Genomic DNA, 27,726 nt, shown 5'->3' with positions numbered 1-27,726 from the left:
CCTAACCACTAGGCAACCCTCCCCTTTTTATAAGGACACAGCCATATTGGATTAGGGCCCACCCTACTGCAAGTATGCACTTAACTAATTACATCTGCAATGACCCTAGCTCCAAATAAGGTCCCATTCTGGGTACTGCGGGTTAGGACTCAACATATGAACTCTGTGGGGCCGGTACACAATTGAACGCACAACAGACAGCACTGACTTGGTATCAGTCACGTGGCCACACTCACTACAGGGGAGGCAGGGAACTGCAATGGTGTTGGTGATGTCAGTGCCATAAGCACCATGCCAGCCAGTGGTGAGGAAAGGCTCCAATCGACTGTGTCATCATCAGTACAGTCACATGGATTCCCCGGTTTATAGACCAAGGCTCAGACAGCTTGTCCGGCTGATGAGAAAGGATGATGGAACCCAGCCCTGCATCTTCTGACACCAAGTTCCAAATTCTTTCCAGGCAATTCTCTATACTTCTCTCTTTTTTTTAATTTAATTTTTAAGTATACATCAATGTAATGTCCTTTGAAATATTAAACCATACAGATATGCTTACTGTCAACCCAAGAAGTAATCACAGTTATGAGTTTGACGTTTATCCTTCCAGAACTTTTAAAAACCTCATACATATATCATACCATCATTTAGTGGGTGTGTTTACACAAATGGTATCTTAAGATGGGTATCACTCTGCAACTTGCCTTTTTCACTCAAAAATCTGTGAGTACCTACACCAATTCATTCCTTGAATGTTCCATGGTCAAGACACTTAGGTTGCTTTCATTTTCCAAAATTGCTAACGAGGTTGTGATAAACATCCTTGGTCAGCTTCCCCGGAGACAGGCTTGTGTTTTGCTAGAGTGGCTTCCTAGAAGCAGAGCTGCTGAGTCACAGATGGTGAGGGTTTTCAATGAAATTGGTCCCACCTGTGTGTATCAACTGGCTACATTGTGAATTGGATGATCTCTGGGGTCCAGAATGGGTGGGCTCAGAATGTGGGCACAGGCCAAAAAGGGACCACAACTCCCATCACAGCTCTGGCCAGGTGTGGCCCAGCGGGCAGAGCTTCAGGACACACTCACCTTGTGGAAAAAGAGAAACTGTCTGAGGTAAGGAAAGGCTGCCTTGGGGCTGGCGGTGAACCGTTTAGCTGGCTGGTCAGGGTCCTGGAAGGAGAAACACCAGAAGATGGAGGACAAGGAATCTGAAAAGACTCACGTATTATGGGCAGGCTTGGACCCTTGCTCTGCTCAGATACTGGCCAGGGTGGCTTGGGCAGAACACTGGTGGCTTTATGGCGCCGCATCCAGGGCCATCTGCATGGTGAGCTCTTTCTCAAAGAGTCTAGGAGCACAACCTTCCTCAGCTAGGATTTACCTCTAAAAATTGATGGAAGTGAAATTTAAAACAGGCAAGTCCCTGTATGGAGAGCTTGCTAAGTAAATTATGACGCATATAGAATAAAATACCACGTAGCCATTGATATTCATGTATTCTGTTTATTATCACAACAAATAATTCACAGCAATGACCGCATGAAAATGTGGGTCACAGAGCACCATGGATGAAATGATCCCATTTACATGACTGTAAACACACACCCACATGCTAATGTACACACATGTACGTGTACTGGAGGGAGGAGGTGTGGAGCTATCACCAAAGTGGATGGGGGGGATGGTTACCTGTAGTTTTTACAATAAGCATTTATGGTTTTTACAAAAACACCAAAGCTATACTTATTTAGAAAACACAATGAAGTTATTTTTAATAGACACTTTAAGTCATTTGGCAAACCTTGGTTTTCCTCTCAACAACAGCTCAGCCGCCGCCATCAAGAAGGGAACCCACCTGAGAGATGCCCACCCTCCCCATTTCCCCTGAAATCTAGGAAGGAGCTGGGGCGAGAGGTCTCCTCTCCTAGACCAGGTTGAAATCCCTGCCCTTTCCTTTCTCAAGTGGTCTGCCATTCTAGAAAGTGTTCTCCAAATCACTCTTTAAAAAAAGAGTTCGCATACCAGGAAGAGCAGGGAGGTACTTTTTCAATCATCTCAGAGGAAGGGATGAGTCCCACCTGTGGACCCCCACGCAGTTGCCATCCCCCTCCTCTGGGACACCTACTCAGGTTTCTCAGATCCATCTGCAAGGCGGCATCCGGCATCACAGTGACCAGAACCTTCCGTGAGACCCTCTGATGTCGGGCGCCCATCGGCAGCCCAATCAGGCCTTCAGCAGGGCGATCTTGTGTTCCGGAACAGAGTCTTCGCTGCCATTGTAGGGCTGGGTCCCTGGTTCTTGCTTCAGGTATTTCTCTGCAGAAAACACAAGGTTTCCAAACACTAAAAAAGTGAAGTGAGGATAGGCCAGTTCACAGAATGGGATTAAAGGCTGGCCTTTTGGGGGCCTCAAGCCTGGGGAGTTAAGGTCCCTGGACCAATATCTCCAGCCCTGGGCCGGTTTCACCTAAGTCTCCACCAGCACCTCACCACTCTCCATGCCACGATAACCCTTCTCACTGTTGCGCGGGTTCCATGGTGCGGCTGGGCCCAATCTGCTTATCCAGTTCCTGTGGATCAGCGTCTGGCTGCTTTAGCAGCAACATGGATGAATCGCACAGACACCAAGTTGAGCCAAGGAAGCCGAACACAGAAAGAATCCTCTTGATCCCACTACATGAAGTTCCGGAACAGGCTACACTGACCGATGGTGGAAGAAATCAGAGCAGTGCTTACCCCTAGTGGGGGCCACTGGAAGGGAGCAAGAGGGAACTTTCTGGAACGATGGAGAAAAGCTACATCCTGACTGGACGCCCATTGCATCCATGTGTCAGGACTCAAACTCACATTTAGGATCTGTGCATTTCACTGTATGTGAACTGTGCCTCAATTATAAACTCACATACAGTCCCAAAACATAAAACCCCAGAGCAGGAAGGCCCCCTGACAACCTGTCCACTGCCTCACCCTCGTCCGAGTGCTCCCCACTCTTGGACTCGAGCACTGACCCTCCCACCTCCCAGGGTTTCTGTCCTGCCGTCCTGACCCTGTGGGGTGTGGCAGCCAGGCTGCCGTGCCTCTCACTCTGATGACTGGCCACACCCACCTGCTTCTTCCAGGGTGCAGAAGTACAGGACGCCCTTCAGGTCAGCTGACAGCAGGACACGGAGAACGGGGACCTGTGGGACAAACGGTGATTCCAGGTGGGAATGCTCCTGCCCTAGCAAGCCACGTCACAGGCTAACTCACATCTCTGTAAGAGGAACACTTCTTAAGTGAATACCTTCTGAAGAACACGGAGATGAGTGCTCTGCAAATACAACACATGATGTAACGGACACAAGCAGAGCTCTGCAGCCAGATGCCACAAAAATGGAGCCCAGCCGCCTTCCTCACTGTGTGACATTGGGCAAGTCACTCAGCTTCTCTGGGCCTTGGCATCCTCACCTTGACATGGGGTTGGTGACAACACAGACCTCACAGGCTACTTCGAGAGCAGATGCTGACACCCACCTGCAGGCCAATGAGGGCGAGGGTGGCGCCCCGCTTGTGGAAGTCCTCCAGGAGCTCCCCGAGCCCCAGCACCACCGTGTAGTCAATGCTGCAGATGTGGGTGCAGTCCAGGGCTGCAGAGCGTGGCGGGGATGCTGGGGGGACAGGGGAGTGGTCACACCAGGCAGAGGCTGCCAGAAAAGGCTCTGGCCAGGGGCATGGGGCCAAACAAGGCCATCAAGAGCTCCTCCCCAGTGGGGACGGGAAGGGGAAAGGACAAGGACCCAAAACGTTAGCTGTCTGGAGACAGCAACAACCATTTCCTTCATAGGGCAGGCAAACAGACCCCTTTCTCCCCTAAATACCAACTCCTGGAAGGAGCGGGCCCTCAGGGACACATGTTGGGAAACTGCCACCCTTGCTGCATGCACACACGGTGGGGGGGGTGTCCACTGGACACCACTCTTGAGACGCCCGAGACCCCCAGGACCCAAGGACAGGCAAGCTCCTTCCTGACAGCCGAGAGCAGGGTCTTGGGGTCCAGCAGGAACCCCTGCTGAGAGGGTGGCGGGGAGCTGGGGGTGACCGCAGCCCAACTGGCCACGTACTTTCCAGAGCCCGGCTCAGTAACGCCTCCCGGAGGGTTTCGATCGCAGGGAAGTGCAGGCCACTCGCCGGCTGCAGGACCAGCATCGGGCCCTCTGACACCTGGGGACAGTGTGGGGAAGCCAGTGAGCCCTGGAGGCAAGTTCAACAGGGCAGCTCTTCCAGGCCTAGGGTGGACGGGAGGGTGCAGAGCTGGCGGGACCCCCACCTGCGCCACAGCCCCACGCGCAGCAAGATAGCACTGTGGGGTTATGACCGGAAGGTCAAACCATCCGCTAGGTGAATGGTCACTTGGCAGTGCCTCAGGCCACAATCACACCAAGAACTCAAAATGCAAGACAGTGGGGTCAAAGGGTCTGCCCATGGCATGCTTCACCCCACCGGGCCCCCTGAGGCCAGCAGGTCCCCCTCAGGGGGACCAGATGGGCTACCTGTATCTTGGGTCTGGCCACGGAGTGCAGGAGAACCAGCATAGACACCAGGGTCCCTGCCAGGATGCCGTACTGGACCTCCCAGAAGCAGAGCAGGAACGTCACGCAGAGGGGCAGCAAGTCCAGCCCTGGAAGAGGAGGTCCAGCTGAGGAACGGCCCCTCCTCAGCGACCTTGGCTCCCAGCTACCCGAGCCCCCTGACAAGAGACACCTCGTGCGTGGCTTTCCTCATAATGAGTGAAGGTGTCATGGACCCCAAACAGCTCCCGGGGGACCCCCATCCAGAGACTTGGGGACTGATGTTTCTGACAGGCCATGCCACATCAAGGATGTGTCAGAGGCAAGAAATCCCTCCCTACCTGGGCGAGGGGCCCTTAAGACCTGCCTGGTCGGCCTGGTCCCCTGCCCCTGGGGAGAGGTCCCAGTGGGCACTTCTCAGGGGACCAAGGAAAAAGGGATATGAGGACCAGGGAGGCACCGAGACTTCTCTTAGATGTAGAAGCCACATAAATCCCTTAACTGCTTTGAAAAACAAAAGAGAACAAAAACTTGTTACGGTAAAGGAACTGCAGGTTCCGGAGAACCTTGAGTTGCTATGACCAGTGGAGAAAGGGAGGCTATGACACGAACCCTGCTGGTCACCCCAAAGCCCCCATCTCTCCCCCAGCTGGGCCAGCCTGGGCAGCAGCCAATGGCAGACGGAGGATCATCAATAACCTTGGTGCCGACGGACAGGAGATACATACTTTTCACTCGCCAGAGCGTCCCCACGATCTTGGTGTCGAACAGGGGGACCACGGCCATGATAATGACGGCAGCCAGGGCAGACTTGGGGATGTAGTAGAAGAGTGAGGTCAGGTAGTCGAGTGACAGCAGCACCAGGGCTCCTGCAGGGGCGTGGGGTGCTGTGACCTCATGGCCCTGCCGCCCCAACTCCCACCCAGCAAGGAGTCCCTGCTCTGGGGCACACAGCCAGGCACCAGAGCCGACGGCACCCACACCCTGGGCTCCCTCCACTCCTTCCCTCCTATCTCACTGCGGCGGACACGGGGAACACAGTGTCTGTGCAAGGGGTGCTCACCCGTCATCAGGCCCCCTGCTGGGGTGCACACCCCTGACTGAGCATTCACAGCCGTCCTGGAAGGCAACAGAGACCCATTAGTGGCTGTCGGGCTGGGAGAGCAGGGGAGGCGAGGAGCCACAATCCCTCCCACCTCCACTGTCTTTCAGGAATTAACTCCAGCACCAAGATGCTGGGAGCATTTCCATGCACGTGGATCTTTTTAACGTTAAACTGCAGCGCCGTGTATCGGGGTAAAGAAAACCAGCTAAGATGGTGAGGGAAGCAGAGGGAGCCCCCTCTTGTCTCCCCATAAACACCGTCACAGCTGACCAAGGGAGAGAGGACCAATGTGGAGAAAAGTGAAAACGGCCTCAGGACATGGGCAAGGGCCCAGGAGGGGGAACCTGGTTCTTCAAGCTGGACAAGGATCCTCTGACCTGGGCGGGGACCTCCCTGGAGACACAGGGAAGGGGGAACGTGGTCACTCACCGGCCAAAGCTGCCCGTGACCGGGTAGGAGGAGAAGAGGGAGCCGAGGATGTTCGTCAGGCCTGTGGAGACACGGAAGGAAAAAGCTCATCCAGGACGAGAAGAAGCATAAAATAGAGAGAAAAAGGAGAGGAGGAGAAAGGAGATAAAAACCAGAAAGGAAACAGGAAGACAGAAGGTGAGAGGAACTACCCAGTGGGGCATCCTATATCTGGTTCTCTCTCCCTCTAGGAAGGTCAAACCATGATCTTTGCCAAGTGCGCTGAGATTAATTCTAGCTATAAAGCAGTTCTGACCCCAGCCCTGCCTGTGTGAAATATGCCTTTTCCCACGTATAACAGAATGAGGAATCCCTCCTGCCCAGAAAGGGGGACGGCTGAGTAAGGCAAGTGTGCAGAGACAGGCCTGAAGTGCCCAGTACGCCTGCCGGTATCCCTGCTACTCTGAGTTCCTTCAAACCCACACTTCCATGAGATGACTAGCCAAGGTGAATGGGAGAAGGTCATGGCCAGTAAGCTGCCTTCCCTGTGTGCCTCTGATTAAGCTGTACTGGACACAGCCACGCCCAGAACCTGGCTGGGACCTCAGAATGGAGGTAACTAGCCCAAGTTCATCACCATCAGCTCGTCAGCACCCACCTCACCCAGGGGCCTTCACAAAGACCACCATGGTCTCCTTGGCTCCACAAACCCACAACTGGTCACAGGTTCAAGGCCTGCTCTAGAGACAGCTCAGGTGTCACCTGGGATGCACTGCTCCACAGTCAGGAAGCCTGGGGCCCATCTGAGTCCTCACTCATCCGCCTGCCCCTCCTGGAGGGAGGCACAGGGCGAGGCACAGGCAGCCAAGATCCCACACAATCAGCAGGCTCACCTGAGATCCTACCTGGCCACATTCCTCAGCAACCTGACCCTCGCCCTGGAAGCCCCCACCCCCAGCCCAGGTGGAACATTCCAGGCGTTCCCAGGCACAGAACAGGCCACAGCCCTCAGGGTCTGGTACACAGCAGGTGCTCAGTGAGCCTCAGTCAGACACTAGATGTCTGCACCCTACTCCTAGGGATTAAACTGAACGACCTGAGATAGGAGAACGGGCCCCACTCGAGCCAGCTCTGCACCCTGTGTGTCAGCACCTCCACCACCCAGACCCCGAGAGCCACCCGCCACTGGAGTCTTACCGATGGCCAGCAGCTCCTGGTTGGCGTCAATACGGTAATTATTTTGAGAAGCTATAAAGAGAACAGACAATAAAAACACTGTCACTAGTTACATATCATCAGGAAACTGTCTATGAAACGATAAAACAGGCTACCAGTTTCTCCCTACAGCATCGTCTGTTTGTAAATAGAAGGTATAAACACAGATAAAATATACACATATATGCAAATGTACACACGTCTTTGTGTGTTTACAAAAAAAAAAGCAGATGTAGAGCGAAATGTTAGCAGTTAATTGAGGTAGTGAAGGACATTACAAGTGATTCGTTTTTTTTATCCATTTCTGAACTTTCAATATCTTGTGCAACAAACATGTATTGCTTTTATAATAAGGGAAAGATGTCTTAAACTAAAAAGCTCTCTGGTGGCAAGTCAAGATGACTAGAAAGTCTCAGATGAGACCCAGAGACATGAGCGGGAAGATTTAGGGAGAAACTATGGAGCGGCATGAATTTTAAGACAGTGGTTGGTAAACTTTCTGTAAAGGGCCAGACCGTCAATATTTTAGGTTTTGAGGGTCACACCCTCTGTCACAACTGCTCAGTTCCCCATTATAGCACAAAGCAGCCATACAACACAAAACAAGTGAACAAGAGATCATCTTCCAATAAAACCTTACTTGTGAACTGAAGTACAAATTTCATATACTTTTCATGTGTCATCAAATCCAAATCTTCTTTAGATTTTTTTTAAACACTTAAAAATGCAAAAGCCATTCGCAGGTGATGGGCAGCAGGCTGTGGTTTACTAAGCCTTGATTTAAAAGCAGGACAAGCTTTACAAATGAGCACAGGAAGTCAGCTGACTTCAAAAGAAAACGGAGAGTTTTCTAAGTAATAGACAAGATGAGTAAAATCTGTCACATGCAGATTCTGAGATATGCCCCTCCAAATTAAAAAAAAAAAAGGATCAGAAAAATAAAAACTGAACAAGAAAGATGTGAGCTGAACAGGTCGCAAACTGAAATGCAGCGTGGTCTTGAGCAACTGCTGGCGTTTGGAAAGGAAAACCCTTTAGAATGAACACTGGTTTATAGTCTCCTTGGAATGGTCTAAGGATCCAGATGCTGGAACTTCAAGGAAGGAAACATAATCCTGGCACAACCTGGGCTGGGCAGTGAACACAAGTTAGGTAGTCATAGTAACATACATGTCATATATCTGAATTTTAACCTTTAGAGTCAAATTAGATCCAAACAAAGGACTTAACCCTCTTATAGAACAGAAGAAACACATCATCCTCATGGACAACACAGAACAAAAGTCCAGGGACCTAAGACAGAAGCAGGGACACATGAAAGGTCTGGCAGCCTCAGCTCAGGCAGAGGGAATCAGTATTGAGCAGCAAACATATAAGTAGATTAACGCTTCCCAGCCTCTCCAGGGGTCAGGAGGGGACAGGCCAGGTGTGCTCAGACACTCGGAAAGGGCACCTTGTCAAATTTTTAGGAATTTTGCTAACAGGGTATCAAATACAGCTATTATTACCAATTAAATAAAAACTGTCAATTCAATAAGTTATATTAAAAACAAAGATAATGGTTAAAAAATAATACTTTTAAAAAAGCATGTATTACTCAGATAAAAATTCAAAGTTTTAAAAATCAAAGCAAATAAAAAGCAAGCAGAAGAGCAGGCAAGCAAGGCAGGCTGGGCTCCAGGCTGAGGTGCCAGGGAGGGCGTGGGTGGTGAGCATCTTACCAAAGGATTTGGCCACCGCGATGCTCTCCAGGAGACCCATCAGGGGCACCACGGCCAGCCCGGCCCCCATGCCCTGAGAGAGGAGAGAGGGATGGTGAGTGACCCTCTGGGGAAGGACAGAAGAGGCCTGACCAGTCAGTGACCTGATAAGGTAGGCACTGGCTCGTCCATGTCTGACAGAAGCAAACATACTTCAGCTGCAGGGCTGTGAGCTCACACTGCAAGAAACACGACACACAGCAGAACACAACAGATTCCTGCTCTGCCAGCGTCCACAATGGCAGGAACACCCCTGGGCTCAAGGTAGAAAAATAAATGTGGTGCCCTTTGAGGTTCTGCCTAATCTGGAACTCATTCCTACCTGTCCCTGCACCAGAGATGCCCCTTCCTGAGAACAGCAGTCCTAGCTGAGTTCAGAGCTGCGCATCACTAAGCGGATGCATTAGGAGATAGAACCAGGCCCAGGGGCTGCTACGGCCTCAGCCAAGCCGGCCTGGCTCCCTGTCTCTACCCACCTGTACCATCTCGGTGAAGGAGATCGTCCCGTTGGCAGTGGTCACTGAGAAGGGAGGGATGTGGGCATCAGGGAGCCCCTCGGGTGTCTTCCCAGTTAGAACAAAAGGCTGGTATCCAGTCACCTGGAAGGAGTATGCGACCAGGGCAGCAAAGGAGACCACCAGGGCGTTGCGAGCTAGGACAGGGGGAGAGACTGTCAGTGAAACCTGGATCGTCTGGGTAACTGGGGCAAATACACCTCAGGAGGTGGAAGACCCCACCCCAGCCTGGGAAACAGCATGGATACAAGCAACTGTATGGCAGGCATGAACACATGACACCATGAAAAATGCACAATGGGGAACCAGAGGAGTGGTGACACACAGGGCCGGCACGCATATCATCTACTGGTCACCAGTGACTGCATGGTCAAAGGCAGAGCTGGAAAGACTTTGAGATCAGATCTCCCAAGGTGATGCCCCTTTGAAGACAGAGAAACAGAGCAGGTTTACTCTGCTGCCTAAAACAACTAAAAACTGGACAAAACATATGGAATAACGGTGCCTGTGTATATATACCCAAATATCCCCCAAATTGACCTTCTAGAAATGAAAACCGTAACGTCTGAGGCAAAATATACACTGAATGGATTAAAGACAGATTAGATATTACAGGAAAAAGACTAGTGAAACTGAAGATGTAGCAATAGAATCTCCTCAAAATGAAACACACAGAAGAGAAAGATTGAAAAACTGTACAAAGCATCAGTAGCTGTGGAACAATTTCAAGTAACCTAGTATGTGTCAGAGTCCATAAAGAAAGACCATGGAGTGGCATGGGGAGACAGCACAAGGATTTGAAGAAACAATGACTGAGTATTTTTCCAAATTTGATAAAAACTGCAAACCTGCATAACCAAGAAGCTCAGTGAATTCCAAGGACAAGACACATGAAAAAAAAAAAAAAAGAAACTACAACAAGGCACATCATAATCAAATTGCCTAAAGCCAATGATAAAGAGAATTTTTTTTTTTGTCTGTGTTGGGTCTTCATTTCTGTGCGTGGGCTTTCTCTAGTTGCAGCGAGCAGGGGCCTCTCTTCATTGCGGTGTGCGGGCCTCTCACTGTCGCGGCCTCTCTTGTTGCGGAGCACAGGCTCCAGACGCGCAGGCTCAGTAGCTGTGGCGCACGGGCTTAGTTGCTCTGCAGCATGTGGGATCTTCCCAGACCAGGGCTCAAACCCGTGTCCCCTGCACTGGCAGGCAGATTCTCAACCACTGCGCCACCAGGGAAGCCCAAGAGAATGTCTTAAAAGCAGCCAGAGAAAAAGGTCATATTTAGAGAAATGAAATAAGAATGACAGCAGACTTCTTGTAGGAAACAAAGCAGGCCAGAAGACAGGAGAAGAGCATTTTTAAAGTGTGGAAGAGGAAAAAAACTGTCTAGAATTCTATATCCAGCAAAGCTACCCTCCAAAAGAAAAGTAAAATATTGACTATTTTGGACATACAAAAGTTGAAAGAATTCATCACCAACAGGCCTGCACTACAGGAAACAATATAGAAGGCTCTCCAGGCAGAAGGAAAATGATACAGATGGAAATCTGGATCTACACAAAGGAACGAAAAGCACAAGATGTATAATGTGGGAAGATATAACAGACTCTGTTCTCATTACTTGTACATCTTTAGAAGTAACTACATAGTTAAAGTGGAAACAATAATAACGACTGAGGGATTTAAAACACATGTTGAAGAAAAATATATGACAACCATAGCACAAAGGCTAGAAGAGGAGAAATGGATGTATCTGGTCAAAAGGTTCTTATATCAACGTGAAGTTGGAAAGTATACTGTATTAAGATACGATAAACCCTAAAGCAACCACCAAAAACAAACAAGCAAAAACAAAAACACACACAGCAGTTATAGCCAATAAGCCAATAAAGGGAATAAAAAAAGAATCATAGAAAAATACTCAATCCAAAAGATGGTAGAAAGAGAGGGAAAAGGGAACAAAGAAGAAATGAGACAATAGGAAACAAAGAGCAATGTGGTAGATCTAAAGCTAGATACATCAATCATCACATGGAATGTAAACATTACCCCACCCCCCAATGAAAAGGCAGAGATCATCAGATTGTATTAAAAAACAAAACCCGTCTATATGTTTCCTACAAAAAACACACTTGTTAAACATAAAGACACAAATAAGTTAAATAGATTCAAAGTAAAAGGATGGGAAAACATAGGCTAATACTAACCAAAAGATATCTGGAACAACTCTACATGAAAGTAGAGTTCAGAGCAAAGAATGTTACCAGGATAAAGGGGGTCATTTCCAGAGAAAATTATAATTCTACACATGTATGTACATACAATGTTTGTTCTCTGACAGTAATGGGATTACGTTAGAAATCAGTAGCAAAATACTAATTAAAAAAATCCCCAAATATTTGGAAACTAATTCCTAAAAGGCTCCTGGTTCAAAGGGTAAATAATCCACAATTCAAAAGAGAAGTAAAAATGGAAATTAGAAAGTATTTAGAACTAAGTGAAAATGAAAACACAACCTATCAAAATTGTGGGATGCAGCTAAAGCAGTGCTGAGTAGGAAATTTATGACCCTAATCACTATATTGGAAAAGGAAGGTCTCAAAGACCTCAGCTTTTGCCTTAAGAATCTGAAAAAGAAACCTAAATTCAAAAGTAGCCAATGCAAGGAAATAATAAAGATCAGATCAAAATCTACTAACGAGAAAACAAAAGCAATAGAGAGATCAATGCAATCAAAAGCTGGTTCTGTGAGATAAATAAAATCGATACACCTCTAGATCAACTGATCAAGAAAAAGGGCAAGTGACCTGGGAGCAAGTCCTCACTCTGCCTGCTCCTAGCTATGTGACCTTGAGAAGTCTTATTTGGTTTGTCTGTTTTACCTTTCAGAGCCTCATTTTCCTCACTGGCAACACAGGGAAAATAATATCCCATCCTCAGGGCTGCTATGAGAATCAAAAGAAGTGATGTTTGTAAAATGCTTTATAAGTCATCCATCACTGTATGTCAGATCACAGCTCATTCAATTTCTGCAAGTCTCTACTTTTTCATTTGCAAAAGGGGAGAAATTACAACTGTTCCACCTACCCCACAAGAGTGTTCTGGGGCTAAACAAATTCTCTACAAATTGCTAAACAAACACAAGGTACTACTATAGGTTAACCTGTCCTCACTCAGCTAAAATACAAGCTGAAACGATGACTTTTTAATAAACATAGTTGGGAGCTCAGTAACTAGTTTCCTAAGGACACACCACATATCCTGGAGAGAAAGAAGACAGTAGTCCCTGAGAAACCTACAGGGTTTTGGAGCAGCATTTCTCAGACCTCAGTGTGCCTACAAGTCACCTGACAAGCATGTTAACGTGCAGATTCTGCGTCAGAGGTCTGGGTGGGCCTGAGAACCTGCATTTCCAACAAGCTCCCAGGGGATGCCTGTGCTGCTGGTCAGAGGCCACACTTCGAGTGTTAAGTTTCAGGCAACAGAGCCTGTTTTCACTATTTTACAGATGACTATACTAAAGCTCATAAAATTTTGACAAGTGACTCATGCAAGTGCCAGGTAAGTGGCTAAACTAGGACTTGAAACCAGTAGTTTCACCATAAACCCAGTGCTCTTCCACCCTCCCAAGCGCTCAGCGTTTACCCATGGCCTCCCGGCTGCAGAATGGCGTCTGGTGAGTGACTCTTGGGACTGGGGACCAGCCGGAGAAGCTGGAAGTGACTCAAGGGCTGAAATCTAGTCACCCCCTCCCTCCCACAACTGGCTGGATTTCATGGCCACGGAGGAGTAGGGCCAAGCGGGATGATTTCCATTCCCCTCAGCTCTGGAAAGGCCCAGTAGGTATCAATGCTTCCTTGCTTTGCTGTACCTGCCATTCTCTCTCTGTGTCACCTACTGGCAGCTCAGTGGAGAGATGTCCATCCCCACCGCCACCCCGAGATGGCCCTTCAACCAGCCAATGGTTCCACTAACTCTCCTCATCTTGCCGCCTTTTACTTCAGCCTTTCTTTACAGATCCTCTGGTTAACTGCAACTCAACCTGCTGATTCCAGGCCTGAAGCAAAATGTTTACCCTTTGCAGCTGCACAATTAAAACAGGACCAGTCTGTCTCAGTGGAACTTGTTTTCTCCCCCAGAGACCTGCCAGAGTTTCTCAACCTTAGCACTGCTGACACCTTGGGTCAGATCAGTTTTTTTGCCGTGGGAGACTGTACAGTGCAGGATGTTTAGTAAAATCCCTGGCCTCCACCCATCAGAAGCCAGAAACAGTCTTGCCCAGTAGTGTCAACCAAAAATGTCTCTGAACATTGCCAAATGTCCCCCGGGGGCGGGGGAGAGCAAAATCATCCCTCGCTGAGAACTTCTGCCGTTAAACAGAGTTCTCAGCCCTGGATGCATATCAGAACCACTTAGCGAGTGACGCGAAGTTCTCTAGGGGTGGAATTTGGGTTCCTGGGGTGACTACAATGTGAGACCAGGTTGTGCAGGACAAATCTGGAAATGGTCCCTCAGCCAGAAGGCCCCCTCACCTGTGGTGGCAGTCCAAACCAACCCATGGCTGAGCCGCACGCCAGTGGGCATCTCGGGATGGACGGGAGGCACGTGGTCCCGCATCAGCTTTAGCACGAGAAGCAGCACCATGCAGACCAGTCCCAGCACTGCATCGCCCACCCTGCAGACAGACACCAGTCACCGCCCAAACCTGCTGATAGCACAGGCCTTCTGGCCTTTGGTTGCTGCTTCTGCTGGAAAACTTTCTCTCTCGAATGCTCTTTTTGTTTTTTCCTAAGTAACCTCTGTCCCTGTTCCATTTCAAAACTTTATTCGAAACTTAGTAGGTACACAGGCCCTGGGAGCTGAAGCCCAGATCACAGTGGTAGCCATAGGCGCGCTACCAACTCACGTTTTTAGTCACATAGCTCTCTGGGCTACACGTGTCTCGTCAGTTCCGGGAGATTCACTCCTGACTGCCTATGATGCTCTCTGACCAGTCCATCTCTATCTCCACTGCCCTCCATGTGGCTGACCCCAACCAGGTGCATCTTATGGGCCAGGAAACCTCAGCAGCAGATCAGAAGGGGAGGAGAGGATGGTCACAGGGTCTCCTCCACTCCCTTCAGGAAGCTCCCCGTACAGCTCCCCCCAGGTCACTTCTTCCTCTTGCCCCTCCAGCCAGAGAGGTGTTCTGGCCTCCAGCTGGGCTCATCGAGCTGCATCTCCTATTTGTCCCTTTCATCTGCTTGCTCTGAGAGAAACTCCTCCATCTGAGTGATGTGCTTGCTGTAGGAACTCTCTCCACCTGCCACCCGTCCCCTGGCACCTGCATGTCTGTTGGCCTCTGCCTTCCCTTGCCCTGTGGTTCTCTTGCTCACTGAACTATGAACTCCTTGAACGAGAGACCACCTGCCCTTCCTTCACATGGTCTTTTCTCACTTCGACCACAGGAGAAAGCCCTGCATGGGGTCACGCTGACTGGCGCACTGCACTGACCAGAGCAGAGCTTCTCAAGCTTCAATGAGCCACGTGGGCCTCTTGTTAAGCCGACTGAGTCAGCAGGTCTGGGCCGGCCAGACTGCGCTTCTAACCAGCTCCCAGGTGATGCCAATGGTGCTGCTCGCGGGATCCCTGTTTGAGCAGCAAGATCCCAGAGGACTGGAATAAATGCCACCTGGGAGTGGAAATGGGGAGGGAACTGGGAGAGAGATCTAGAAGGAAGAGCTTACTTATGGGGGCGGGGGGAGAAACACAGCCAACCAGTACCTGGTCTCTCCGATGTTGTGGAAAGTGTAATACACTTGCAGAAAAAACTGCCTGGAGATGTGCTGCAGTCCCAGCAGGTTCTGTCAAACAAGAGCTTCTGATTAGACAGCGTTCTGCGATATAAAGGCCTGAAACCCAACCCTTGCAGCATCTCAATACTGTTCCAAACCTGGAACCCCCTACCCCTCCAAGGGCCCTTCCTGTGGGAAAACATCTCCTGGCTCTCCCGGGCCTATCTGTCCATTCCCAAAGTCCCCAAAGGGAGGAGATCAAAGTTATCCCTCTCGGGGGGAACTGGGGGCGCTGACGGTATTTCACAAAGTTCCAGTTGTCGCAAGTCGTTGCAAATTACTCAAAGTAATTTGAGCGACCTCAAACCAAGGAGACTGGTTCAATGGCTCCCTGGCCCGGCGCCCGGCCCACCCCCTCAGGCCCGGCTGCCATCTGTTCGCGGCCCCGTCCATCACTCAGCGGCCCGCCCTTCACAGCACAGACCCCACCGCCATTGGCTCGAGGCCGCGTCCGTCACTCGGAGGCCCGCCCATCGGGGACCGCCCCCTGCCAGAAGCGAAAGTCTCGCCATGAGACGGGCAGACCCGCAAGGGCGGGGGTCGAGGGGGCGCCGAGGTCCTCCAGGGAGGAGCGCTGAGGGGACCCCGCCAGGTCGGGGGTCCTCAGGTGGGAGAAGGGGCGCCACTCTGTACTTCAGTTATCTGGTTGGGATCAGAAGGGGAGGTCGAGGCCCAGACTCGCAAGGCAATCAGGCTCCAAGGACCCCAAAACCCACTGTGTACACAGCCCCCGAAGGGGAAGGGCAGACACGGACAGCGGCTTCTGTCCTGGGCAGGGACTCCTGCGTGGGCAGGTCAAGAGGACCCCCACCCCAAGCCTAGAGGCTCTCAGATGACTGTCATGACCTAGTCAAGGTTTTGAAGACAGGGACCTAGGGGTGCCAAATACGAATGCATAAAGAAGCTACCCTCTCACTGTGTTACGAAAAAAGAACATTCTTGACACTAAAAATGAAAGATAATGTTTCCAGAATAAAGGACAGAACATCCCACGAAACAGCACTTGCCAAGCTCACCCTGACATATGTGTGTACATAATCTATAGTTCGAATTACGCACACTGTTCTAGGCTGTCTCCTCCTCTGTAAGTGGAGATAGTAATGCCTACCTCCCAGAGGACTTCTGAGAACTAAACATAGGGAGAGCTTAACCCAGCACCCAGTGACGTGTCAATTACTTTATTCTCTCTCACACGTACCCTCTTGGGCTTCACGTTCTTACTTTCTCATTCGGCCTCCATCCGCGAAGACTGTCACGGACTAGAGTGAAGCAGAGCCTGACTGTGGGAACCACACCGTGGAGAGGCGCGCGCGCGCGCGTGTCCCTCCCTCAATCTGTACGATTCAGCTCAGTTTCATTCTGCACACCCAAGCACAGCTCCAGGCGGCCACGTTGGAAGTAAAACAGTGCCTGCCTTCCGGGTACACAGAACCCAATGGAAGGAGAGTAAATGATATCCTCAGATAACCAATGATCACTGATTCCAATACTTCTCATTTGTGTTTAAACAGAAACATAAAAAAGCACGATATTTGAAAAACATTAAACAAAAAATTGGAAAAGAAAGACATAAAAGTGAAATCACCTAGCTAAATTAGCTTAGGGAGCAATTTGCTTGTCGGAATTTTGGCAGTACACTCGTGACTTGTAAAGGCCCAATGGTTCAATATGCAGTAGGGGCAGAACTCTGTGAGGTGAACCAAGCACTCAGGCATGAAAACTCCAGCAAGAGCGGGGACTGTCATTACTGCTCCCCCAAATTACCTGTTGTAGAACTTGGCCATCACTCAATATCTCCCCCGAAGGATCATTTTATTTTACTTATTTATTTTTTGTGTGTGGTACGTGGGCCTCTCACTGTTGTGGCCTCTCCCGTTGCAGAGCACAGGCTCCGGACGTGCAGGCTCAGCAGCCATGGCTCACGGGCCCAGCCGCTCTGCGGCATGTGGGATCTTCCCAGACCAGGGCATGAACCCGTGTCCCCTGCATCGGCAGGCGGACTCTCAACCACTGCGCCACCAGGGAAGCCCAAGGATGATTTTATTAATGGAGACTCATGCCAGCACGACAGGCTCTGAGCCCCAAAATAGCAAGAGTTTGACCCACACATATCAGGACCTGGCCTTGGTCCTGCTAGCCAGCAGATGTCCCAGGACCAACTAGGGTGCCTACCTTAATCTGCCCGAAGCCGATGATGATGGCGGCAGCCGAGGTGAAACCTTTAATGACGGGACAGGAGATGAAGTCCAGCAGGAACCCTGGACAGCCAAGAGGGAACACCAAGCTGGTCCCAGCCCCACTGGGTCAGTGTGGGCTGGGAGAGGTGGTATGGGTGGGACTGGGTCTAAAGACTAGTGGCATACCCTGTTTGGGCTGGTTTGGAGAGCAGGAAAGAGACTAGGGACTGAGGCCCTGGGCACTTCTCCAAGTGTCCTGGCCTCTGAGCACAGTAGAGAGCTGAGAGCCACCCTTCTTGACACACACACACACACACACACACACACACACACACACACACACACACACACACACGGATAGCCCTTGGAATGCAAAGAAAGAAATGCTGAAGGCAGGGCATCCCCAGAAGGAGGTGCCTTGGTACCCCAGGAAGAGCAGAGCTGCAACCCCCCGTCCCCATGACAGGAAGGTCTGAGTGTCTTACCCAAGCGCAGGAACCCCATGCCTAATTGGATGCAGCCCGACAGAAAGGCCAGCAGCACAGCATAGGCAGGCTCGCGGAAGGTGTAGAAGGAGACCAGGAGGGACATGATGGCCGTGGGGCCCAGAGTCACATCTCGGGAGGTACCCAGAAAAAAATATACGAAGCACCCCATGAAGGCAGAGTAGAGGCCGTACTGTTGGGCAGAGAGAGCAATGAATATCCAGGAGGCACACGGCACCCGCACAGGGTCCCTGGTGTAGCTGGTTAAGCACAGGGATCTGTGTGGTCCATTGTGTATTCTGGGCACAGCAGCACATACAGGCAGGGTGCACTGATCACCCTGTTACCCAAGGTTGTGGACCTACAGTGACTACGGGGCCTCTTTCCTACCCACACCCAACTGGGGCCTCGTGTCCTTATGTCTGAGCCTGTGATTCTGAGAAAGCATTCTTAAAGCCAGAGTGAGTCATCCCACTGGCCCCATCAGGCAATCCAGAACTAGCTTGGTGCCTGTGTGTGACAAGCATGACAAGAGGGGTTACAGGAGCACGCGTCTGCCCAAAGGCAGTCACATGCTCTAGGTTGTAAACTAAGGCTTCTTGGGCCCCATGGGACTGGAGCCCAGGGTGCCCCCTTGTCTGGAGGGAATACTATGCATGCATTTCTACTCTGCTCCTGGGTGAGCACTAAGGCCTGGAGTGGGGTCAGGCTAAGGGGAAGGGATGTGGTGGGCAGCAAGGGCACACATCTCACCTGGGGAGGGAGTCCAGCCACCTCAGCATAGGCCAGCGCCTGGGGAATGACTGTGAGCCCAACTGAGATCCCAGCGATGAAGTCCATCTTCAGCGCGTGCCAGGTGTAGTCAGGCAGCCAGGCCAGGAAAGGCAGCCTCTTCTGCATGGTCGCAGTGGACCAGCAGCAGGACATCGGGGCAAAGCCCTTGGGCGGCTTCATAGTAGATGACATGTCTAGGAAGAGTGGGGGGGGAGGGCGGGGGGACACAGACCAGCAGTCAGGGCCTGGGCTTCAGAAAACCCAGCAACAGGGTGAGAGTGAGGGTGAGGTCCAGAAACATCAGGAGATGCGCAATCGGTCTCCTCTCACCCAGGGGGGTGGAGCTAGATGCGTTAAATCTCCCCTCACCTTGCTGATCTGAGTCAGGAAGCCAACAGCCTGCGCAGAGAAGGCGTCAACCAAAGGTGGAGTGCCCCCCCGCCACCGACTGCTCTCTCTTAACCCCACCTGCCCAGACCCTAGGTGCCTTCTCTTCCTCCATCCACTCTGGCCAGAAAAAATAAATGATTTCTCACTGAGAAGTTCAAACACTAATCACTAATTAGACTCAAGGTTTCTCCTCCCAGGAGAATTTGTTTCCTTTTTTTATTCCCCCCCCCAGGAAATTTAACGGGGAGCAGTGCAGAGAAAAGCAGGTCCACGGAGATACCCACATGTGGCTGGCGATGAGTGGGTGGGGTGACTGGAGGCCCTGAGGTTTTCCAAGTGCGCAGCATAGCAGGCTCCACCCACTACGGCAGACTGCGGCGCTGCGGTGGTGGGAGGGCTCCCATCCTGAAGCTGCGCATCACCCCAACCCCCACCTGTGGCGTCTACATCCTTAGAGGAGCCTTAGGTATTCTAGTTTGTTCTGAAAGAACGTCAGAGGCTCCCCCCGGTAATTCACGGCGCGCATCCTCTAGGGTCCTGGTGCTCCTGGCGCGCAGAGCCTGTCCCAAACCACCCCCAGCCCCGGTGGGGCCGCTCTGGACAGAACCGGCCCCCCACCCCCGAAGCCGCTTGCCCCAGACACTGGGGTCTAAGGGGGGGACCCACACCGTCTGCCGGTCCGTGGCCTGCCGGCCTCAGCAAGGCGGAGGATGGCGGGGACCTGGGTGGGGATGAGGTGGGTGGGGATGAGGTGGGTGGGGAGCGGGGTCCCCGCGGGACGCACCCGTACCCGCGGACCACTTGCCGCCCCCCCACGTCGGCCGCCCACCAGCGACCCCGGCCAGTGCCCTGGCAACTCGAGCGCCCGGCCCCGGGCCCCGCCGCCGTCAGCCACGCACTCACCGGACGCCACAGCTCGGGGTCTCCCGTCGTCTCCGCAGCTGGTCTGCAGAAACCGCAGAGGTTGGGGGAGCGGGAGCCGGAGCCGGGGCGGGTCCTGGGCGGGTCCTGATGTACACGTGACCGAGGGTTGGGGCGGGAGGGCTGGTGCTCACGTGACCGCGGGGCGGCGCCCGGCTGGAACCGCCGCTATGCGCTGCTCCGGGCCGGCCTGCTGGGTTTTGCTCCTCGTAGCGGGTCTCTGTTGTGTGCACCGGGCGCGCCCCCGAAACGTGCTGCTGATCCTCGGTAAGTTCCGACCCGCCGGCACCCCGGGCACCGCCCTCCACGGCCGCCGGAAGAGGCCAGCGCTAACCCTCCGTGCCCTGCAGACCCCATTGCCGTTCATTCCCCGACTCCTCTTTTTGCTGGCCCCAGACTCTTCGTGGTCGGCTTCTTGGAGAGGCAAGCAGAGGCGGCCCTGCCCACTGCAGGGTCTGGAGGGTTCGGCCCCAGCATTCACACCCCATTCCTGCCCCCGGTTCTGACCCTGTAGCCCGAACCGTGACCAGAGCAGCCAGGGCTAAGCCTGGGGTCCCCACCCACCTCAGGGCGTTGGGCGGCTTTCCACAGATCGCAGAGGGGATGCCAGAAGAGGGGCTGGTGCCCAAGTCTTCAGAGACCAGCAGGGTGCCCTGGATCTCTCATCTTCTCCCCAGCAGTGATAACCCCGTTTCCCTTCCCTTTTCAGACCCCAGAGTATTGTGGCTCAACTCTCTTTCTCCTGGCTGAAGGGAGCAGCCCCCACTCACCCACCCACCTTCTCCCCTGGCCCTCCCCGCCTCCGTGAAACCCCAAGTTCCTCTAGTGCCCTGTTGTTCACGAGACTTTCTGCTTGGGTAACCCGAGCCCAGCTATCACAAGGCAACCTGATTCTTTCCTCTTTTGAGGTCTGGCTGTCTGCCAGGGCCACTGTTTCTGATTAACTTTGTGGTCTGGGGCAGGTCCTTCAGCTAATTGTAACTTAAACAGCACCCTACAGAGCGGCTCCCTTCAACTCCCCCTATCTCAGGGGCATTGGCGGAGAACCAGCACGTGGATCCACGTCCTCAGGCACGTCTGCAGAGCCCAGGACTGCCGAATCATGCCTGCTTGGATCTCATGCTCCCCTCAGTTTTATGCCTGCCTACTAACATGTTCACCCAGTTTTCATATATGCCTGGTGGCATTCCCACTCAAGTAACAAGCCTGCTGAATATCATGCCCACTTGGGTCATTCCCACTTGGAAATCACACCTGCCTGATATCAAGTCTACAGAGGTATCATACCCGCCTGGGCATCACTGCCAGGCCACTGCAGCAGGACCCAGGTCTCTCTCACTCGCACATGCTGCTCTTTCTGAGCCCAGGCCATCAGGTCCTCTATGTCTCCCTCCTTCCTCAGCGGATGACGGAGGCTTTGAGAGTGGTGCCTACAACAACAGTGCCATCACCACCCCTCACCTGGATGCCTTGGCCCGCCGGAGCCTTGTCTTCCGCAATGCCTTCACCTCCGTGAGCAGCTGCTCTCCCAGCCGGGCCAGCCTCCTCACTGGCCTGCCCCAGGTGAGGGCAGCAGGGGTTCAGGAGGAGGGAGAGCCCCCAAGGCTTCTGCTGCTGGGAACCCCTCCCTGGTCTCCCTGGGGATGTGCCCACCTTCCCTCCCCCACCCCCAGCCAAATGGTCCAAGTGCAGCCCTGCTCCACCACTGTGTGACTGTGAGCAAATCACTTATCTCTGTGTGCCTCAATTTCCTCACCTGAAAGATGGGGTGTTAGTAATACCTCACTCCTGGGATTACTATAGGATTGGCCAAGTTAACTCTCTATATGTAAAGCTCACAGCAAGGTGCCTGGCAGGTACTTGCCCAGCCCAGTGTTAACTCTTTTCATGATATTGTCCCAGGAGCTTTTGTGACAATAAAAGCTGCCATTTAAGGCACTTACTCTATTGTGCTAAGGTATATGTAATGAAAGATTTACCATTTTAACTATTTTAAGGCTGCAGTTCAGTGGCATTAAGTACATTCACATTGTTGTGCAACCATCGCCACCATCCATCTCCAGGACTTTTTTATCACCCCAAACTGAAACTCTGTCCCCATTAAACACTAGCTCCCTGTTCCCACTGCTCCGCCAGCCCCTGGCAACCACCATTCAACTTTCTGTCTCCGTGAATTTGGTTACTCTGGGTACATCACATAAGTGGAATCATATAGTGTTTGCTTTTTTGCGGCTGGCTGGTTTCACTGAGCATAATGTCCCCAAGCTTCACTCGAGTACGTCAGTACCTCACTACTCAAGACTGAATAATGTTCCATTGTGTGGATAGAGCGTATTTTGTTTATCTATTTCTCTATTAGTGGACACTTGGGTTTCTCCCACCTTTGGTTGTTGGAATAATGCTGCTGTGAACCTGGGTGTACATGGGCGCTTACTCCTGATGTATTATCTCACAGCGTTATTTTATGCGGGGGATGCGCTGTCCCTTTCTGAGAGCCTGAGGCTGTGCGTAGGAGGCCTACATAAAGAGCAGACTGTGGCCTGTACACAGAAGCTTCCTGTAAGGTTAATCAGGCAGCTGTAGGCTACGCTCACCTCTGGGCAGTGAGCCACAGGAATAAGGACAGGGATTTTCCTTCTTACATCTCTCTAGCCTGTTTGAGTTTGCAACACGTACAACAATTTTTTTTACACTCTAAAAACGTCAGCTAATAAAAAGAGGCTTGTTGGTGTGGTTTTCACTCTACGATGTGTGCTCTTGATAGAAAAATTGAGAAGTACAGGTACACAAAAAGAAGAAAATAAAAGCCACCCCTAATTTTAGTGTACATTCTCCCAGTCTATTGTATTTCCTGCTGTCGTCCCATGGTAGGGACCTGTGGGCCTGTTGGGCGGGGAGTGAGAGATGGAGAAAACCTCTATGAGAACTCTAAATCAGGGGCCTACAAAGGGCCAGGCTGGTGAGCCTGGGAGAGCAGAAGCGTTGGGGGTGGGGTGGGGGACAGGACCCTGGCTGCCAGGAGGTGCCCGGCCTCACAGCATCTCTGCTGGCAGCATCAGAACGGAATGTATGGCCTGCACCAGGACGTCCACCACTTCAACTCCTTCGACCGGGTGCAGAGCCTGCCTTTGCTGTTGGGCCAAGCTGGTGTTCTCACAGGTGAGGGGCTTCGTGTAGCCACAGGGGCAGGACAGCAACTTACCTCCCTGCCCCAGAGGGGCAAGGCCTTGTCCCGAGCCACCATGGGCCCTGTGTTGCCTGCTCTGAGCACTTGACCCCAAGGAATCTGGGCCTTCTGGCTGGGCCATGGGCACACGAGAACAAGGGCCCGGCTGCCTCCTGGAGGCCACAACAAGACACAGGGCCTAGGGAGTGGAGAAGGGGGCAGAGGGGAGTGGGAGACCGAAAGGGCTCTGGACAGGCCTATCTCCCCGACTCCAGGCATCATTGGGAAGAAGCACGTGGGGCCGGAGACGGTGTACCCGTTTGATTTTGCGTACACGGAGGAGAATGGCTCTGTCCTCCAGGTGGGGCGCAACATCACTAGAATGAAACTGCTGGTCCGGAAATTCCTGCAGGCTCGGGACAACAGGTGTGAGGAGGGTCCCTCCCCCTTAACTGCCCTCACACAGTCAGATCTCTGGACAGTTAATACTGGATGCAGATCCCAGAGTCTTTGGTTGGGATTCTTGGAGTCTCCAGACAGCTGGGGTGTGGGTGGAGGAGAAGGTTCCAGATGCTCAAGTTGATCTGGTCAGAAGAAGAGGGGACATGGGGACACTGAGGCAGTGTGGATCACGGGGAGGCTCTCAGTTGTAGGGGAGTAGGCAAAGCTGAGGGGTGTTCCTTCCCAAAGGATGAGGCTCCCCAGGGTAGAAGCCAGGTGGTGGGTCAGCCATCTGACCTTGACCTCAACACTCAAGCCCGTCCTTCCATCTGCAGGCCTTTCTTCCTCTATGTCGCCTTCCACGACCCCCACCGCTGCGGGCACTCCCAGCCACAGTACGGGGCCTTCTGTGAGAAGTTTGGCAATGGAGAGAGTGGCATGGGGCAGATCCCAGACTGGACCCCGCAGACCTACAACCCGAAGGATGTGCAGGTAGGAGGACCCCTCACCACGTTTCTGAGAACTACCCTTCGTCCTCCACCCTGTAAATATGGGGACCTGTGCCCCTCTCGTGGGTTGGCAGCCCTGGCCCCAGGTGTGTAAGAAGAAACCCTCTGACTCACTGGAGCCAGGGCCCCATCTGTGGGGTGGCAGAGAGAAGTGTAAAGACATGGAATGATGTACCCAGAAGCGTGGGTGTTCTGGGATAATCCATTCAGGAAGAGAGATGATTTTGGGCCCTGGGAGGAAGGCTGGCACCTGTATCTCCCACCCTAATTCAAGCGCTGGCCACTTTGCCCCCTCCACCCAACCTATCTGTTCTAACCTTGACGTGCCACCCACCTGCCCCATTCCAGGTGCCTTACTTCGTCCCTGATACACCGGCTGCCCGAGCTGACTTGGCCGCGCAGTACACCACCATCAGCCGCATGGACCAAGGTGGGTTCAAGGAGCCCAGGTGGTGGGATAGGGCACAGCTTGGGCCTCCATCTTGAGCCAGAGCCAGAAATCACAGTGCCGCAGGGCCGTGTCCCCTCTGGGGGAGAGTCCTTCCTGCCTCTTCCAGCTCATGGTGGCCGCAGGTGTTCCTTGGCTTGTGCAGCATTACTCCAGTCTCTGCCTCTGTTGTCACATGAGCTCCTTCCCTGTGTTTTCTCTTTAGTCTGTGGCCCTCCTCTTCGTTTAAAGACACTTGTCATTCGATTTAAGGACCACCTAGGTATGTCAGGATGATCTCATCTCAAGATCCTTGACTTAATTGTATCTGCAAAGACCCTCTTTCCAAATAACGTTACATTCACAGGTTCTGTGTGGACATATCTTTTAGGGGAACCACCATTCAACCCAGTCTGGGAGGTTGGTGCCTTTATCGTTTCCCTGTTGGTACCATTAGTTCATGGGGACTTGGGAAGGGGGTGGGTGTAGAGAGAATCCTATCTTCTGGCCCCACCCAAGACCATCCTTATTACCTCCACGGGGAGATTCCAGGAAACACAGAAACCACTGCATGGCAGGTAGCAGCTGCATAGGGGTGACACGGAACTGCCAAGGTTGGCCAGTGTCCTGGAGAGGTGCACTCAGGTGGAGGCCATGCAAGTACTGCTCCAGGACAGGGCCCTGGGCAGAGTGCTGGGCGGGAGGCCTGGCTGGTGGCAAGGAGGGCCGGGGTGATTGAAGGAAAAGATGGTGCAGGGTTCAGCAGCCGGATGAAGAAATGCTTTAGTGCACACGCATTCCCACAACTGCGCATCTGCCTGCGGCTGAGCTCTGCTATCCCCTCCACACCCTGCAGGGATTGGACTCGTGCTCCAGGAGCTGCGTGGGGCGGGTGTCCTGAATGACACCCTGGTGATCTTCACATCCGACAATGGTATCCCCTTCCCCAGCGGCAGGACCAACCTCTACTGGCCGGGCACTGCTGAGCCCATGCTGGTGTCATCCCCAGAGCACCCAAAACGCTGGGGCCAGGTCAGCGAGGCCTACGTGAGCCTCCTAGGTATGACTCTGCATTCCATGCAGCAGGGGTCGAGGAGGGGGAACGGAGGAGGAAGAGGACATTTAGTGGGACCACCACGACCAGACCAGACGTAGCTCCTCACCCACTACCTTATGCGGTTGCCACATCACCTCAGTGAGGAAGGGATGGTCAGCCCCATTCTACAGATATAGAAATGAGGCTCAGAGACATGAAGTTAGGAGCCCAAGGTCACACAGCTTGTAAGCACCAAGCTTGGATTCCAGTTTGGGTCTCACTGGCTTCAAGCCAGTCATTTTTCCACTGGCCCACTGGTGAGCATCGATCACCTGGCGCACTTGCTAGTATCCAGATATCCCACCCCAGACTGTCTGATTCAGTGGGTCTGGGGTGATGCCCCAAAATTTGCATTTGTGACAAATTCCCAGGTGATAATTGATGCCCCTTGACCCCACGTTGAGGGGTCAGGGCAGCAGCATGCTTGGGCCCCTGTGGGCTCAGGGCTCACATCTCCCTTTGGCCCCAAGGTCAGGAAGCGTTCTGGCCACAGCACAGAACAGGAATAGGCCCCTGTGTGGGGGCTTCCTCGCTAGTCTGAAGGATTTTAGAAGGATCCTGGGTATCACCAAGTTGGGGGCTCTTGTCATGGCATTGAAAGCATGACGGCCCAGAGGGTGACGCAGCAGTGACGGGTTGGCCTGTAGTAGCTTTTTCCTGTTGGTGATTTGATGTGCAGGGTGGCCCACCAGCTTCCAGAGTGGCCTGGATTCAGCCCTTCCACGGGGGTGGGTCTGGTGCCCTGGAGGGCCCGCCCTACTGAGATGTCATCTCCTTTCCAGATCTCACGCCCACCATCTTGGATTGGTTCTCTATCCCCTACCCCAGCTATGCCATCTTTGGCTCAAAGACTGTCCAGCTCACTGGGCGGTCCCTCCTCCCGGCGCTGGAGGCGGAGCCTCTTTGGACCACGGTTTTTGGCAGCCAGAGCCACCATGAAGTCACCATGTCCTACCCCATGCGCTCCGTGCACCACCAGAACTTCCACCTTGTGCACAACCTCCACTTCAAGATGCCCTTTCCCATTGACCAGGACTTCTACGTCTCGCCAACCTTCCAGGACCTCCTGAATCGCACCACAGCCGGCCGGCCCACGGGCTGGTACAAGGACCTGCATCACTACTACTACCGGGAACGCTGGGAGCTCTTTGACAGGAGCCAGGACCCCCACGAGACCCAGAACCTGGCCACTGACCCCCGCTATGCCCAGGTTCTGGAACTGCTTCAGACCCAACTGGTTAAGTGGCAGTGGGAGACCCACGACCCCTGGGTATGTGCTCCCAGTGGGGTGCTAGAGGAGAAGCTCTCTCCCCAGTGCAGGCCACTGCACAACGAACTGTGAGGCCCTCCCCACCCCCACAGTGGGGGACCGCTGTCCTGTGTCTGAGCTGTGTCCTGGCACAGGAATTCCCTGGGGGGTCCCCAGGATGGTGCAGGGTCCCCAACCTGTGACAAGGTGAAGATGGTCTGGGGAACAGCAGGAAGAAGGGTCTGGGACATGGGGCTTCAGTCCCTCTTGGTTCTCTGGAACCCACAGACGTTCTTGTGCCCTTCACCTGAGAGGAGATGGGATTCTGTGTGCCACGAGGGTGGTGGGTGAGTGCAAACTGCACTCAATGAGGGGACAGTGTCTGTTTGTCAGTCCTGGTCTGGAGGGAGCCTTTGAAGGAAACTTGGGCTTGTCTTCTTCCTTCACTTTGTTCACAGTCAGGCTCCTGAGCCCCGGGCTGGGTTTCCATGAGACCACTGATTCTTGGCAGGCTCCCTAAGTGACGAGTTTCATCCTGGGGTCTGTATGGGCAGAGCTTGCCCTTCTTTTTGAGAGTGTCCAAGGATGAAGATGTCTCCGCTCAAGGCCTGAAACCACCCCATCCTCTGGTTGGGTGAATTCTGTTTGGGTGAACACAAGTCTGTAGCACAGACAGTACTCATGGAATGCTCCAGACCTGCCCTGCCTCCGCCTG

At 52.7% G+C, this 27,726-nt stretch overlaps 2 protein-coding genes across 2 annotated transcripts; one reads left to right on the top strand and one right to left on the bottom strand.

Moving 5' to 3' along the window:
• Window positions 1-1,537: 1,537 nt before the first annotated feature.
• Window positions 1,538-20,191, bottom strand: SLC26A11 (solute carrier family 26 member 11). The gene is made up of 17 exons (XM_082678990.1): window positions 20,106-20,191; window positions 18,792-19,006; window positions 18,039-18,231; window positions 17,549-17,634; window positions 15,306-15,385; window positions 14,075-14,217; window positions 9,508-9,683; window positions 8,993-9,065; window positions 7,254-7,304; window positions 6,078-6,138; window positions 5,607-5,662; window positions 5,272-5,412; window positions 4,526-4,653; window positions 4,097-4,196; window positions 3,510-3,643; window positions 3,103-3,175; window positions 1,538-2,312 (listed from the first exon to the last, which is right to left on the bottom strand). Exons 2-17 carry the CDS (start codon window positions 19,002-19,004, stop codon window positions 2,221-2,223), a joined length of 1,800 nt encoding a protein of 599 aa, XP_082535116.1. The 5' UTR covers window positions 19,005-19,006; window positions 20,106-20,191; the 3' UTR covers window positions 1,538-2,220.
• A 67-nt stretch (window positions 20,192-20,258) lies between these two features.
• SGSH (N-sulfoglucosamine sulfohydrolase) lies at window positions 20,259-27,108 on the top strand. The gene is made up of 8 exons (XM_082678991.1): window positions 20,259-20,390; window positions 21,526-21,686; window positions 23,177-23,282; window positions 23,565-23,715; window positions 24,066-24,222; window positions 24,588-24,669; window positions 25,523-25,726; window positions 26,545-27,108. The coding sequence occupies exons 1-8, from the start codon at window positions 20,294-20,296 to the stop codon at window positions 27,102-27,104; spliced, it is 1,518 nt and encodes a 505-aa protein (XP_082535117.1). The 5' UTR covers window positions 20,259-20,293; the 3' UTR covers window positions 27,105-27,108.
• Window positions 27,109-27,726: the final 618 nt, after the last annotated feature.

This window comes from Grampus griseus (genome assembly GCF_964374135.1).
Source record: "Grampus griseus genome assembly, chromosome: 20".
Taxonomy (NCBI): Eukaryota; Metazoa; Chordata; class Mammalia; order Artiodactyla; family Delphinidae; genus Grampus; species Grampus griseus.
This window is presented reverse-complemented; position numbering and strand designations above follow the sequence as displayed.